At 42.9% G+C, this 15,670-nt stretch overlaps 1 protein-coding gene across 8 annotated transcripts; it reads left to right on the top strand.

Annotated features, from left to right (window-relative positions):
- Positions 1-3,310: 3,310 nt before the first annotated feature.
- LOC118117955 (neurabin-1-like) lies at positions 3,311-15,568 on the top strand. Of its 8 annotated transcripts, none has more exons than XM_047342030.1 (20): positions 3,311-3,441; positions 3,705-3,808; positions 5,656-7,658; positions 8,288-8,420; positions 8,836-8,956; positions 9,050-9,154; positions 10,037-10,127; positions 10,214-10,375; positions 10,623-10,676; positions 11,128-11,228; positions 11,436-11,564; positions 11,733-11,820; positions 11,911-11,980; positions 12,137-12,273; positions 12,361-12,590; positions 12,797-12,862; positions 13,212-13,413; positions 13,593-13,691; positions 13,842-14,030; positions 15,004-15,568. In XM_047342030.1, exons 3-20 carry the CDS (start codon positions 5,916-5,918, stop codon positions 15,241-15,243), a joined length of 3,960 nt encoding a protein of 1,319 aa, XP_047197986.1. In that variant the 5' UTR covers positions 3,311-3,441; positions 3,705-3,808; positions 5,656-5,915; the 3' UTR covers positions 15,244-15,568. The 8 variants fall into 8 exon arrangements, with proteins under 8 accessions (XP_047197986.1, XP_035026543.2, XP_047197983.1 ...); XM_035170652.2 differs by having other exon boundaries at positions 3,705-3,814; positions 12,170-12,273; XM_047342027.1 differs by having other exon boundaries at positions 3,705-3,814.
- The last annotated feature ends 102 nt before the right edge of the window (positions 15,569-15,670 follow it).

The raw sequence follows: 15,670 nt of genomic DNA, 5'->3' as shown, positions 1-15,670 counted from the left end.
CATAAGTCATTTGGGGATAATAAAAAAACTATTTAGAAAGGAAGCTGTGATATCCATCTCGTTCACTCCCTGAACCTTATGGTAAAAACCCATCCAGTGAGATCCACCCCAACAAGATGCCATTCCTATTCAGTTTACTCTCAGTGGTGGTCAAGTTGTAGAGAACTGGCCTACGATAGGAGAGAAGTGTACCCTTTATATTATTTTTATTTGAGGGCTATGATGTGCAACCAGTACACCAGCAAATCAGAAAACACAACAACAAACTATAAAACACAATTTATCTCTTGTCATTGTGTTTTGTTGCTCTGTTTTACACCTCAAGGCCACTGTAAACAGTCCCCCAGCAAGGAATCAGACTGTGGGCATTACGGTTAAATGCTATTCACCAAACCTGTATAGGAACAGTAACATACTTAAATAAGAAACTTGTGTCAGTTAATGTTTGTAGACTTAAATAATAAAGACAATTATTTATTGAAATATCATATTATTACAATGATCATGATTCCAGATGTGATGATATTCCTTTGATACATACTGGTACATAACCCACCATATTTTTAGACTCTTGACCAGTGAATCATAATGATAAATGGGATTTGGTTGGACTAAAGTCTCCTGACGAAAAGGAGAAAAGCAGCCAAACATGTGCATTGTCCGTATTAAGCTGACCATATAAGGCAGCTGTATATGAGCACTGGTTCTGTAGAGGCGCTGACGTAAATAAGCATCAGTGCAAGATGCTGCTGCCGCGGCCTTGAAGGATTCCATACGTGAGATGTTGTGTGAACAGCAACAAAGCAGCGTTATAGTTTCACTTGTTATGTTTCAACACGAGAGACGGCAGCAGCAGAGACCCAGCCTGTCACCAGGACGTCCGCAGCCAACGCAGCAAATGGAGGAAGGAAGGGAGGAGGGGAAGGAGACAGAGAGGGAGCAGCTGATGAGGGGCAGGGATGTTTGAAGCATTGATCCCTGCATAAAACAACCGGCTAACTTATGTCCCATGCATTTGAAAAATAGTGGGAGGAAACAACAGAGAGAACAACAGTTGTAAAGAGGAATTTGGGGATGTGTTCATATCCTGTTCAGGGGAAAGCACAGCAGGCCAGACAGTAAGAAGAAGACAAGAGGTGTCTGTAACATGATGAATGAGACACAATGGAGGCTGGAGGAATACTATTGAAATTCAGGCTCTTTTTCCTTCTCCTCCCGCTGCACATTGATGTTGATACAGCAGTTAGTTCTGCTGCATCAGGTGAATTGTCATGTGAGAATGAACCTGTTGAGATGATGTGCATGTGGACGTTCACACCTGCCTTTGTGGCACTTCTGCACGCATGCATGACTGTAATACTGACAGGTGATTGAGCAGGTTTTCGCCATACTGTTAAAAATGAGGTGTAGTTGTGTGTCACAATAAGAAAAGAACATAAGAGCATAGAATGAAATAATGGTTTTAAACAAATACGTATTCATGTACATCTGAGGTTTATACAGGTCAGAAATGTCTTGGCTAAGCCTCTTTCTTAAGCACATACATGGATTTCAGTTTTGGATTTCATTAGGGTTGGACCCTGGAAGGGATTGAATCCATAACTCTGTGATGCCACGCTCTACATATTTATCTTGACCGGATTACCTCACTATCACTGGTGGTGTTAAATAGTAAATGTGCAGTTCACACATCCAGACACAAAGAGGCAGTATCAATGTTTATGGATTTATAGATGCAACAATAAAAACTCGCATTTAAGGGACACAGTCTAGTTCACAGCACCGTAGAAACTAACTGTGCAGAGCTCATTTAAACTGCTGACTTTGTGTGTGTGTGTGTGTGTGCATATTTAAATGTTCAGAGGATTGTTTCACAATTCCTCGTGAAGCTAGGGAACTCTAGATATGGTTGACTGAACAGATAACCATATGGGGCATGACTGTCTGCTGAACACACACACACACACACACACACACACACACACACACACACACACACACACACACACACACACACACACACACACACACACACACACACACACACACACACACACACACACACACACACACACACACACACACACACGATATCAGCTGTCAGACAGTATCTCTGTTTAAAGATGGCATCAGTCCTTTCCCCCCTATTTGACTATTTAAAATCAACAGAGTAAATGAAGCTGCTCATTAAAGTTAGAATTACAAATCACAATGATGCTTTTGAGGCAAATATAAAAAAAGATCACATAATGCTATAGCAGTTATTTGTTCATATAAACTCAATACATTGCATTAACATTTTTTACAATGATCCATTGAATCCTTGTCTGATATAATAGCGACACAGATAAGTACTGAGTAGTATGGTATTATAGTTCAAAGACAGATGAAGATATAGTTGTCAGTGCTCCCTGGTGGACAGACTCTGTAATGTCGACATTAATCTATACTATCTGTAAGGCATTCTTGTTGCACCTGACATGTACCCAATACAGATATAAAGTGTTTATGATAAGCTCAGATCAGAAAATACATCTGTCCGTTTAACAGAATAAATGGAGACAGAAAGCAAATGTGCTCATGAACCTGTGTCTTCTATTCTTTGTGTAACATAGATTATTTAGCTCTCATTACAATATGTGCTTAGCCAAACATGATACATGTTCATCCATCCACCTGCAACTGACACATGCAGCTCAACACTACAACTGTGCACAGACTCAACCGTGACTTTGTGTGTCTCTGTGTACGTGTGCATGTGAAGACACGACTGTCATAGGGACGAAATTGAACTAAAAATCCCTACGTGAGCCTGAGGAGGGAGCAAAACAAACTTCTGCAGAAGTCAAGGTGACCTGCTTCTGGAGAGAGAAATGGGAGTTGAGGATTATGACGGCACACACACAGATCTTTGGATTTCTCATCCTGCTCGCCTAAACAACACCACTGCGGCTGTAAACAGAATTGATTTGCCTTCATTCCACAGCACTTATCATACCTGTAATGTGCTGTTTTCTCCACCTGCACCTCTCAATTCATACGACTACCACGCCCAAAATATTTCTCTCTTTAACAAATCCAGGTTAAATTTCTCTCTTTCCTCTTTGTCTCCATCTACTCCCCTCCCTCACTCACTATCTTACAATCACTCTATACTTTGCCAACCACCCTGACATCACTCCCTCATTTACCGTCTCTGCTTCAAATTCACTCTCCCCTCCCTCCCCATCCTCTCATGGTTAGCCTCATTCAGGAGCGGGCTTTTGTGATTGGCCAGTATTTATATCAACTAGGTCCCAGTGCCACCTGGGACAATGGTCTCCAGTCAGATCCAGGTCACAGCAAGCAGAACCATTCTTTGGCACCGCACGGATCGGTCCAGTCCAGTGAAGTCTGGTCCAGTCCATCTGCCACGCGAGCCAGCTTCACAGACAGAGACAGGTACTGCACCGACTCACCCACTGGTATCACACACACACACACACACACACACACACACACACACACACACACACACACACACACACACACACACACACACACACACACACACACACACACACACACACACACACACACAGGTAGGCACACACATACACACACATCAGCAGGTGCTGCATCACTGCTCTCGTCTGCCTCACACACACAGGTAGATGGATAGTGGGTTATCTCGCTGACTGTACTAACCTGCATCATGCTCACAGGTGAATAGTCGCACAGAGCTTACCTCTGAGCCCAGGGGAGCCTCTGTCACTGTGGTATCGGCTCTCACAGCAGATGGCGGCGCTGGCATGATGCTGAAAGACAGGTAAAGGTAAGTGAATGCAACCTGCATGTTGTTATAGTGTTAGGTGCAGCTAGAGTATATGTATACGTCGAGCTGGGTGATAAAGCTATATCAATAATCATCATGATCACTGGCAATAGAGAAAAAACTCAATATATATGGATGTAAGGATAATGCATTGTGTAAGCAGTGATGAGGTATAACACATAATAGAACTGCCTCAGAATTGCTGTCAAGTCAAATTATAATCAAATTTATAAAGCACATGTAAAAACAACTGCAGTTGACCAAAGTGCTCTAGAATAAAGGGAAACAATGCAAAATGCAAGAAAGGGTAAAATAAAATTAACTACTTTACATTAAAAACTACTATGATGTGGATAAAAACAACTAACAAAAGTAATTTAAAAGTCTGATAACATGGAGGTCTTCAGTGTTGTATTAAATGTGTCAAGAGAAGGGGATTTTAAAGTGCTTGTCATTCTCTGAAATTAAAAGAGTTCAAACCCACAACCTTCACTCTGGAGGGAAAATCAGTAATAATAATAATAATAATAATAATAATAATAATCCATTAGTCGTGATAATTATAAATATCGACTGATATGGAGAGAAAAGGATCTTGGTATCATTACTGTTCAGATCACCCAGAATCTAATGTAGAGTTTATGATGCCAAAATATCTATTAAAGAAAATGCACAGGATTTAAACACTATATATTTCCATTCTTACTCAAATTATTAAAATTACTTTACAATAGAAGAGGCTGACGTAAGTAGTATATTGTTAAGATTCATGATGTAACTAAACCCTCCACATGTAGACTAACTTGCCCCGGGGCTGGTGCCTATACTCACCCGCCGGCCTCCCTCTGATAGTGGGGTAGTTTACACAGGATTACCGGCGGATCATCCACTTAGAGTATTTAGAGACATGAGTCGCCATCTGTCTGTATTTATCGCAGCGACGGAGGGAGCCGCCGGCTGCCTGCAAACAAACAACACCTACGGTAGGAGAGGCAGTCGGGAGAGGAGCAGGGAAACACTGCGATTCTGATACTACAGTTAAATAGTCAAATATCCGGGGGGTTTCACGCCTAAAGCTGCTTTTTACCGAAGGTCCGTGAACGAGGCAGCGACCTGACGACTGTAGCGACCTTTAAACTGCGCGCGCTCTCCACACAGGTTAGTGAGACGTGTTGCCTTTCAAGCCGTCGTAAACTCCAGCTTTCACTCTTATGCGTTCTATTTTTATTTATATATTCATTTTAGCTACAAAGCTAATGCACCACAAATATTGCTGTTATACTTTAAGGGTGCACAAAGCTAACATTGAGGTGTTCTGCATGTGTATTGCAATGATTCAGACAAACGTAATAAGCTTAGCGCCTAGAACGACTGCTCCAAACGCCACATTTAGCTCTTTACATGACAAACAGCGGCAACACTTTAAGAGCTAAACTAGCTAAACACTAATGACTATCCTAAAATTTGTATAGTAGTGGGTAGTAGTGTGCACATGCATTGCTACGTACCTGCACACTCCATTCTCTTCCATTTCCGACTGCACTTTAAAGCAGCGCGCAGAGGATTCATTACAGGTAAATCATAAATACCTGTGTCGATTATCTCACCGAACTGAACGTATTCACGCTAGTTTCACTGTTGTGGTGGAGCTGCTCTTCCAATAGATCTGTGAGTATGAGTACACGGGGACAGAACATGTTGGTTTTTAATCACTGCAGGAGAAAGCCACTTAGATAGTTTGTAGTTTGATTTCATTTGTAATATACCCCCCACTGTGTTGTGCTGTTTCACCTGTTCAGAGAGTCAAAGCTTTACCTCCCCTCAAACTTTTGCATTTCCAGGAGACGTTTGCAGTGGAGAAACCGAACCTGAAGACCATGAAGTTTCCAGAGCCTGCTATTGTCACCTGCTGCCATCCAACAAAGGCAGTAACCTCTTAAATCACCAGCAGCCCCATTATCCTGCACATTTCTGGCCTCATTGCTGCCATTCTGCTGTACCAGCACATCTTCAAATATAAAAATATCTACCTGCTCAACATTTGCCCCGTTGAAAAGCCTCCTCTTCAGCTCCTTCACAAAAACAAAGCCTCCATTGTCAAATGATGCGGACGGACAACAAAGGCCGAAGTGCCTCCCCTCATAGGATAACCTACAAGTCTGACTTCCATGCCATCAAGTGTTCATTTGACACCGGGTCCAGCCTACAGCAAGGGACCAAAACCGCTGCCGCTCGGTGCTCGTCTGTGCATACAAACAGGCTGCCCTCCAGCCTGTCAGACCCCATCATGTCCCACGCCACCAGCAGCAGCCCGGGCAGCAGAGGGAGGGTCAACAGCAACAGGGGGACCAAGATCAGAGAAAACATCTTCCTCCAAATGGACAGCCATCAGCTGAGACAAGATGGTGGTGCTGTGGTTCTGAGTTCTGGCTCCACGCCCCTCGTCTCTCCTAGCCCGCAGCCCCAAACCTCGCCTTTTCCATCCGGACGTTCACTCATGAGTTCCTCATGTGTCCTGAGCACCGTGGCCAACATTTCCACCCCAGAATCCTCTCTGCAGGACAGACCTTCCCTGTCAGATGAGATAAGGGATATCGACAGAGCCGCCCTGGCTCAGAAGTTCTCTGTTACCCGGAGGTTGTTTGAGACCAAGGTGATGGAGATCGGAGGACCGTCGAAACATGTGACTGTTAGGGGAAGCAAGGGGGTGGCAGATGGGAAGGTAGAAGGAGAGGATGGGGGAGGAGGAGGAGGCAAACAGGTGGAAAAAGAAGAAGATGCGAGTAGGAAGAGGGAGGATGGCTCTGATGAAGACGAATCCATAAACCTAGCTGTCATAAATATCTCCTCGCAGAAGCCCCCTGCTCCCACGTCACCGACAGGGCACCGTAACTCTCCTGGTCCTGTGGAAGCATCCAACAAATCTCCCTCCTATCATCTCAAACACGGTGAAACCACAGGAACATGGGCAGAGGAAGAACGACCAGCAAGCACTGATCTTGACCTCTGCTTGACCCCTGAGGAGCCAGTGAGGGCAGAACTTGTCGATGTAAATGCAGATTCGTCAGAAAGCGACGGGAGCGAAGAGGAGAAGGAGCGAAAAAAGATCAGAGTATGGTTTAAAGTGGAGGAGGAAATGTATGTGAACGCAATCGCCAGGAGTAGTGTGGAGGCCTTGGAGGATGATGTGTTTGAGGAGTCAGGAGGAGGAGCAGCAGGAGGAGGAAGGCCAGTTGTTCCTTCAGAAGAACACCATAGGCAGGAAAGTGTAAGAAACAAGTATCAGCAGGTGGATGAACCACGGGAGGGTGAAAGGGAGGAGCAGAACGGAGAGTTCACTGCACGAGAAGAGGAGAAGTCAACAGAAAAGGGGGACAACACAGAGAAAATGACAGATACAGGAGTGGGAGAAGGGGCTGGAAGGAAAGAGAGGGAAGTTGACGAGGAAGTTGAGAGGAAGGGGAATGATGAACGTGTGCAAAGTCAACAGGAGGAGACGTCTGAAAATGAGGAGAAAAGGCAGAGAGGAGAAGGTACAATGTCTGAGCACGCCGAAGAGGAGGTGAAACATGTGGTGTGTGGAGGAGGCAGTGATGGAAACGATGACAAAGAGGACAGGACAGGATCTGCGGTAATCTGTGGGATTGAGAACAAGGCTTTTGTGTGTGATCGTGAATCCAAATGTCCTCCAGAACATTTAACATCACCGGGACGGGACTTTGGAAACGCTGAGGATCAGCGTTTATCACAATATGAGGAAATTCCTGGTGTTCCTGATCAGGTTGATGAGGATTCATCAGACGCGGTGAAGAGAAAGGTCAGGTTCTCCTCAGCACCAATCAAGGTAAGGAAATCTTTAAGAAAACCACACAAATGAAGGCTTTCAGCATCTGATATTTAGTGAATTGACGGCTGCAGGGTCACTTGTCTCTAAAGCAATGCATTTATCGAGGCTCTTCGTTGCAGATTTGTGCGACTGTCAGTTCCAGCTGCTGCTTAAGTCCATATAAGACAGGTTTTAGCCCAGAGCCATGTTTCTGATCCATTAAGGGAGGGGGAGTAGGCAAGATCCCACATGCTTCATTCTGTCAGCACTTAGCTCAGAGCTGCCTTGATACAAAAACACACCGCAGCCTGGCCCTGTTCATTGCAAACTATTGCAGCAGCAGTGGTTAGTGTGTAGTATCAGCAACTCGCACATGGGAGTTATGTTTGCACACTGTGATTTTTTTTTTTTTCACTCATATCTTTGCACTTTGTGAATTTCTCACTCTGATTCTCTCGCACTCTCGCTGACAGATTTGCCAACATAAACAGTGTCTTGTTGTGTCAATAGCTGCAGATGGTTCTCTTTACAGTTTGCTCCACGTGTATTTGCTATCAATGCATAAAACAGTATTTGCACTAGGCCGGAGTTTTGCATCAGTGTTGATGTATTTTTTTTTTAAGTGTATATTGACTGCTGTGTTCCAGGTGTACAGCACCTACTCTAACGCAGACTACGACAGACACAATGAGGATATTGACCCAGTGTCCGCCTCGGCCGAGTATGAGCTGGAGAAGAGAGTGGACAGGATGGACGTCTTTCCAGTGGAGATAGAGAAAGGTTTTGTATCCCTCTGTTTTTCTTCTGTGTGTTATGTTGTCCATTTGAATTTCAGGGCCCACATGTGAAGCCAGAAAGAAAAAAATGTAACAGGTCACATTTAGTGACATATTTATGATGCAGCATTATTTTTTTCCAACTTTTTAATGCGTAATCAGTTATGTCACTACAGTCATTTGCTGCAACTGTTGAAGGTAGAACCTTTATACTCAAACCAAACAACCTAGTTGGGCTGTATGTCAAAAATAATACAAGACTGATGTAATGAAACTTGGTGCTTATTTTAAGCACCAAGTTTCTCTTGATGTGTTCCCCCTCTTTTCATTTCAGATCCTATGCCTCTTTATTGCGTAGCAGACTCTACCATGACTAATGTTGATATGAGGATAAATTCCTAATCTCTGTTCCTTTTCAGGAGATGATGGTCTGGGTATCAGTATCATAGGAATGGGTGTAGGTGCCGACCAGGGACTGGAAAAACTTGGAATCTTTGTCAAGACAGTAACTGAAAGAGGAGCAACGCAGAAGGACGGAAGGTGCATTTCAGCATCAGTCTCTAGTTAACTGGGGATTCAGTCTGGCTCTTCTGATGTGACTCTATCCCGTGTGTGTGTGTGTGTGTGTGTTAGGATTCAAGTGAATGACCAGATCGTGCAGGTGGATGGGGTGAGTTTGGTCGGAGTCTCCCAGCTGTTTGCAGCCACAGTCCTCAAAAACACATCAGGCCTCGTCAAGTGAGTTACCATGTCACAGTGTGGTGTTCCTGTGCATTGTTTGTATTCTTATGCTTTGTCTGAACACGTGTAGCAGACCGTCTCTTGTACTGCCCTGCCTTACTTCCATAAATTCCTTCCACTGGGGAGAAAGACTGAGAATATGCTCACTGCTGATTTAGATGCTATGTATCAGAACAAATTTTGGTCTGGTGTTTGATATGTCCCTTTTTAAAACAGGAAGTGAAGTTATTTAAAGATGAAACAAGGAAAGTGAGATAAATATAACTTTTCTTTTTTTACTGGCCAGTGGATCAGCTACACACAGTATAATGTGTACTTTATGTTAATGCCATCCATTTTCCAAACCATACCATAGTGTTGATGTTAAGTTAAAACACTGGTGGCAATTTCCAGAATGCTTTACACCTGATATCTGAGGATTAAATCCCAGTCAGTAAAACTTTGTAATACCAGTGTTGGGGTTGGTGACCTCATCACGATTTTAATGCCATTTTCATGAGGTTTTTTCGTCTGATGAAGATTTTCTTCAAACTTATTACAACAAAATGTTAAATATTGGAGTGTCTTTAAACGCATCACCACTGTTGTGTTCAACACAGTCTACGCTTTTGTCTGTATTAATGTGATGTGGAAATATATTGCAACAACCTATTTTGATATTTTCACAGTAGAAAAAGCACAGGTGTAAATAAAATATAAATAAAATTGCTGCTGGCTGAATTATTTTGCTTCTTCACTTCCATGTTGTCAATGTTATAGGTGAAGTCTGTGCTTCAGCTACTAGGACGAGCTAAAATGTCCCAGAATGCAATCTACAAGTGCATTATGGGAAGTGTCGAGTGCTTGCAGCTGTAACTTATTCGCCTTTTCCGGCTGCAGGTTTGTGATTGGTCGTGAGAGAGAAGGCGTGCAGAGTGAGGTCGCACGACTCATCAATGAAAGCCTGGAAATGGATAAAACGTCCACAAAGGTGTGTTTTCTAAATGAAGAGTTTCTGGGTTGTGAAGAATTCCATATGTTTCCTTGCACTGTTTACTGTGTGTTTTATATATGAAGCGGGAACGGGCAGGCGGAGACGAGGATGATGATGATGATGCCAGCGTGTCAGAGAAGGACTGGGTGGCTGAAGAAGAAGAAGAGGAGGAAGATGATGAAGAGGAGGATGTGTCTTTTCTTTCCAGTCTGGACAACTACCAGCTCTGCCTCAAATATCAGCAGGTATTCAACCACGACTCACTGACATGCATTTAAACCCACTAAGGGAGGCCTTTAGAATTGAAGACAAAGCAATTATATTTGCATTAATTTCATTGAAGTTGTATAATGTTGAGCAATAGATATTAGTCTGTATTATCCCTTCCTTATAATGTGAAATGGGTAATAGTTTCTCTTTCCATATGAAAATATCCTAAAGGATCTATTATAATTCAAAGCCCTCTTCTTTTCTTTTTTTTTATCTCTGTAGCTACAGTCAAATCTACGAAGCAAAACGACCAAACTTCACCACGCTAGAGAAAAGGTAGGTCACTCATTTGAGATTGACGTCTCTCTCTCCACACACACACACACACACACACACACACACACACACACACACACACACACACACACACACACACACACACACAAACAATAAGTGTACTCACTTTAATACACGTTTGCATCCACTCTTAGAACAGTCTGACCCATTTAACTGTGCGCGAGGTGGCTCGGCGTTATTAGGACACGGGCCACGTTCCAACAATGTTCCTCTTCAGCCTCGCTCTTCTGCCTTTTTCTTGAAGTAATCACCACTGTGACATAACTGGGTTGCCTTTCAGTCAGAAATCTGGCTTTCCTCCATCCAACTGATCAGTGAATACCTAATTTGTTGTGTAGAAACTGGCAAAGAGGATCGAAGACGTATACTGAATATTCTCTTGGGCCTTTCTTGCATCAAGACATGCGTAATATGTTGCTGTGTTTTGCAGTTAAAGGCATGGGAGGAGCGGCAGGCGTGTTGGGAGAGTCAGAAGGCTGAGCTGGAGCAGAGGGCAGAGGATGGAGAGGAGAAGGCTGAAAAGCTAGAGAAGTACGATGCTGTAGAGGCGATGCTTTATTTTTATTTGTGTAAAGTATTGTGTATGTGTATAGTGTTTTGCCATGGTAGATGTGATTTCAGGTTTAAAAGTACACAGAGTGGGGGCTTGGAGCTTGAAGCCTGCAAAATGTGGAGTAACATTATGCAGATAATTTTTGTTTTTAAGAGCGTATTAATGGACTGTCCCTCTGTTATCAGGTATTGGCAGGAGGCCCAGACACTGTGCAGGGTTGTGAGCCAGCGACTGGCCGATGCCCAGAGCCAATCAGAAAGCCTGGAGATCAAATACAGCAAAGCCAAGAGACTGGTCAGAGAATACCAGCACAGGTATTTATAAAAATCTGTCAGTGTGTCATCCATAACATTTTACAACATTACTCCAAACCTACTGAAGTGTATTTGGTAAGATAATAAAATTGTGTGACGCTTTTATTTAATTGATTTTTTCTTTTTTCCATAGATTAGGAATTTAACTTTTCAAACAATGTGTTTCAGAGAGAAGGAGAGTGAGGAGGATTTGAGGGGAGAAATGGAGGCGAGAGAAGAGCAACACAGAGACACTGTTGAAAGGCTGCAAATCCAGGTGAGAGGGGACTTCTCAATCCTGAATGGATTTACTTCACTGAGGCTGCCATTCCTGCTTTCACACCGTCTGTCACTCTGTTTGTCACAGATAGCGCAGCTAGAGAAGAAAGAGCCTGGAGCTGAAAGAAAGAACAACTCTGAGGACTCTTCACTCTTAGGTACGTGGCTGTGTTACTGAGTATTTCGTTTCTTTCATTTTTTTTTTTTTAAATGACGTAATGCCAATGAAGAGGGAAAAATGAAACTTGTTTTTTTTTTAGAAACCTAGCAACAAAATGTGCTTCTAACCAAACAAAAGGAACCGTTTGTCTCAGGTCCACACTGGTATATTCCTGTCCCCGATACAGTGCGTCTAGACTCCAGTGCTCAGATAGCCAGAGCTCAGCTGGCCCAGAAATCCAAGCGCCACCCGCCCTCACGAGACAAACTACGAGAGAGCTTTAGAAAACCGGTAAGTGGACAGACGTGGCATTAAATTTGCTGTTTCAAAAACTGTCAAACCTAAACTCGTCCCGACGCCCGTCTCGTTGCTTTTTAGGAGGATGAAGTCCAGAAACGACTCAAGAGACAGTCACTGTCTGCTCCCACAGTGGGACAAAGGAGCAGCAGAAGTGACATGTCCAGTACGTCCTCGTTCTCGACCCTCAGTCCTCTTCCTCCCACCAGCTCCGTCTTCACCCCTCCCATCTACATCACAGACCCTGTCACTCCTTCGCCATGCAAGTCCTCCGCTTCGAGAAAGTCGAAAAGGAAATTTCCAGACTTCAGGTGTGGGGTCTCTGTCTCTCTCTCTCCTGTCGTAGATTTAAAATTTGAACATTTTGTCCCATATGAGTTTAAAGCCACATTAGTTCATAGATTCCCCTTCAGCCACAACAAAGTTCTGACACCCAACAGCTCAGTCGCTTGTTGTCCAAAATCCTTGATAAATTTGAGAGATTTTTTTCAATGACTGTAATCTGTTTTGTTTTCAGCGGCCTTCGCAAGTCTCTCAGCAAAAGGAGGAGTGAAAAACGCAGCAGGAGGTCCATGATCAACAGGTGTGATAACGTCACACATGCACAAAATGAAACTCGTCTATCTCGTACAAAAATAAGCCAATTGATGTTGAATATCCTGACTTGTCATTTGACATGGGTATAAATAAAAGCCATTTAAAACTGATGATCCAAAATATCTATTTCAGTTTCCCACTGCTTTTCCATTTTAATTTATGCACAACACCCCTCAGAAAAAGATGTGGAGCTATATTAAAGCTTGATGGGAACTGACAGTTTCTTCTATATCCATGACCTGTCTTGCATCCTTCCACTCAAAATAAAAAATGTTCCTAATATTTTTAGAATTTGCTTAAAATATGTGAATTTAAACGTAGTCATTGCCTTCTAGGGGGTCACGTGGTGACCTGGTGGATGAGCCCCCTGAAGTGTCTCCGTCTGGTTCAATCACCTCCATGCCCTCCTGCTTGCCCTTTCCCTGGTTTGGTGAGAGAGGGAGGGAGAAGGGGGAGGAGGGGAGAGGCAGGGAGAGGCTTCGGTCTGTGTCCAGCAGCAGTTTGCCGTACCTGACCACCACAGGACGAAGAGATCAGGTAAAGCAGTGTTTAGTACTCCCACGCTCCTCTGCATGACATCCTCTCCCCTCTCTTTCCACTTCCTGATGTAGATTCTTCTTTAGATAGATCTTTTTAAAATAAACACCACGTGCATGGGTAAGAATGCTGTAGATGTGACATGTGCTAGCAGCCCAGGTTTGTTTTCTCGGTTCCAGAGTATTGGCTCTCCAGTGGGCAGCTCCAGCTTGGTGGGTCATGCTTCTGATCACTCCCTCTCTGGACACTCTTACACTTTCACCTTTTCCTCCACCGAGGTGAGACTATCCCTCCCTTCCTTTCCCTTTTGCTTATTTCCTTCCCTACAGCGCACTCCTTGTCCTTTTTTATATTCTCCCAAGCTACTCTCCTCTTTAGCTACAGTTTCCTCTCATTTGACTCTGTCCTCGTCTCTGGTGTCCTGTCAGACGTTGGACGATGACCCAGTTCCCACCAACAACAACAATCAGTGGCAAAGTCAACCCCTCTTGGAGTGGAACAACCAGCAGGTCTGTCTGTGGTTAATCGCCATGAACATGGATCAGCACGTGTCCGAGTTCGCCACCAGAGGAGTGAACGGCTCACAGCTGCTCAATATGGACGCTGAGAAACTCAAGGTGAGCTGTAAATGACCATGTTGAATATATATATATATATATATATATATATATATATATATATATATATATATATATATATATATATATATATATATATATATATATATATATATATATATATATATATATATATATATATATATATATATATATATATATATATAATGTACATCTCTCTGATTATTATTTTCCTTCTTTATTTTGTTTACTGCGATATCCACATTTTATTCTGTTTTTATATCTTTTTGAATTTATGCTCAAAATGCAGCTAATTAATTGTCTGGAAATGTAATTAAGTTTGAAAATAGCTGCTAGTAAAAAAAGTGACGATCCACTGTATTTGAGGCCACGTCAATATATAAAGAGTCTGATTAAATAGGAGTTGGCTGAATTAACAAATAAGGATCCTTTTTAAAACCTTAAAGAATTGTTACGAAGATATGTACTGAGCTTTGCTCTCTGGACAAAATACAGGAAACTGAAGCAGCAGTTGCAGCAGCAAGTCCTCTTCGAAACACTCGATGTAGAAAACGCATCGCTCCAGTCCCAGCTGAACTACACCGATCTCCCCTCATTCACTGAAGAATTTCAGATTCTGTTGATCACTTTTTAAATCACCACCTGGTCTGGCTCCACTTTGTGTTTCAGAACTTTTAACTGCTTACTTTGCTCCGACACCAATGCGATCAGACAACCAAATGTTGTTTAAAGTCCCACGATCCAGGTTTAAAACAAAGGGGATCATGCATTCACTTTGTACCTATCAGTCGGGACACAGTACTCTGTGTAGCAATGCTGAAGGGCATCCTTGTACATCAGCATGTCTTAACTGGTAGTAAATAGTCTACTTAAGTGGGCTTGAACCATGTTTGTTGCCAAATGTGATCATACGAATCAGTTGCAGTGGAAAATTTTAATCTGAACCCGCTAACGTCTACTTACACGTCCACTCTCTTCTCACTGTCGTCAGGCTCTGGGCGTGTGCAGTCGAAGTGACCGGTCCGCAATGTTGAAAAAGCTCAAGGAGATGAAGAAAAGGGAGGAGAAGGAACAGAGGAAAGAGGATAAGAGGCTGAAGGAAAAAAGGGAGAAGGAGAAGGAGAAGAATGCAGTTTTGGAAAAGGAGAGCGTGAGCACAACAATGGAGGAGAAGTGTGTAAAGGACGTCGGGCGCAGTGGTAAAACTGTACGAACTGAGTCCCTCTTATAAAGAAGGTGACGTTGGATACGCCACCAGCATGAGGGAGCGTTCGCAGTCTGACTCACAGAAATGCAATTATCTGTTAGGTTTTCATTTAGGGAACAAAGATCTTCAGACTTTGACTCCGGCACCAAAGTTTCCTCTCACAGCAGTTATTGATCTTTTTAATGTCACTTGTAAAGTGTGTGTGTTTGTGATAATTTTAGTGTTTTTTTTTTTCATGAACTTTAAGTTATCGTGTCTTTTTAATATTTAACAATGTGCTTATTTAAAGCACTCGGGTATTTGCTGTAAATGCTTTTTTATGTTCTAATAAATAATTCTTTTAACATCCTGCACTTGTGTTAAACTCACAGGTAACATCTACATTCATTTTAGTTCTAAAACTTGTCTTTTTTGGAGTTTTCAAGCCCCTAAAACAGACTTTTGAAAACAC

Source organism: Hippoglossus stenolepis, chromosome 11 (genome assembly GCF_022539355.2).
Source record: "Hippoglossus stenolepis isolate QCI-W04-F060 chromosome 11, HSTE1.2, whole genome shotgun sequence".
NCBI lineage: Eukaryota > Metazoa > Chordata > Actinopteri > Pleuronectiformes > Pleuronectidae > Hippoglossus > Hippoglossus stenolepis.
Note: the sequence above shows the minus strand (reverse complement) of the source record. Positions and strands in the feature narration are given on the sequence as shown.

Excerpts from the sequence above, each read along its gene's own strand:
- LOC118117955 (XM_047342030.1), top strand. The coding sequence starts at position 5,916 with ATGATGCGGACGGACAACAAAGGCCGAAGTGCCTCCCCTCATAGGATA. Across the intron at positions 9,155-10,036 it reads AACACATCAGGCCTCGTCAA|GTTTGTGATTGGTCGTGAGA; the intron begins GTGAGTTACCAT and ends TTCCGGCTGCAG. Across the intron at positions 11,821-11,910 it reads TTGAAAGGCTGCAAATCCAG|ATAGCGCAGCTAGAGAAGAA; the intron begins GTGAGAGGGGAC and ends TGTTTGTCACAG.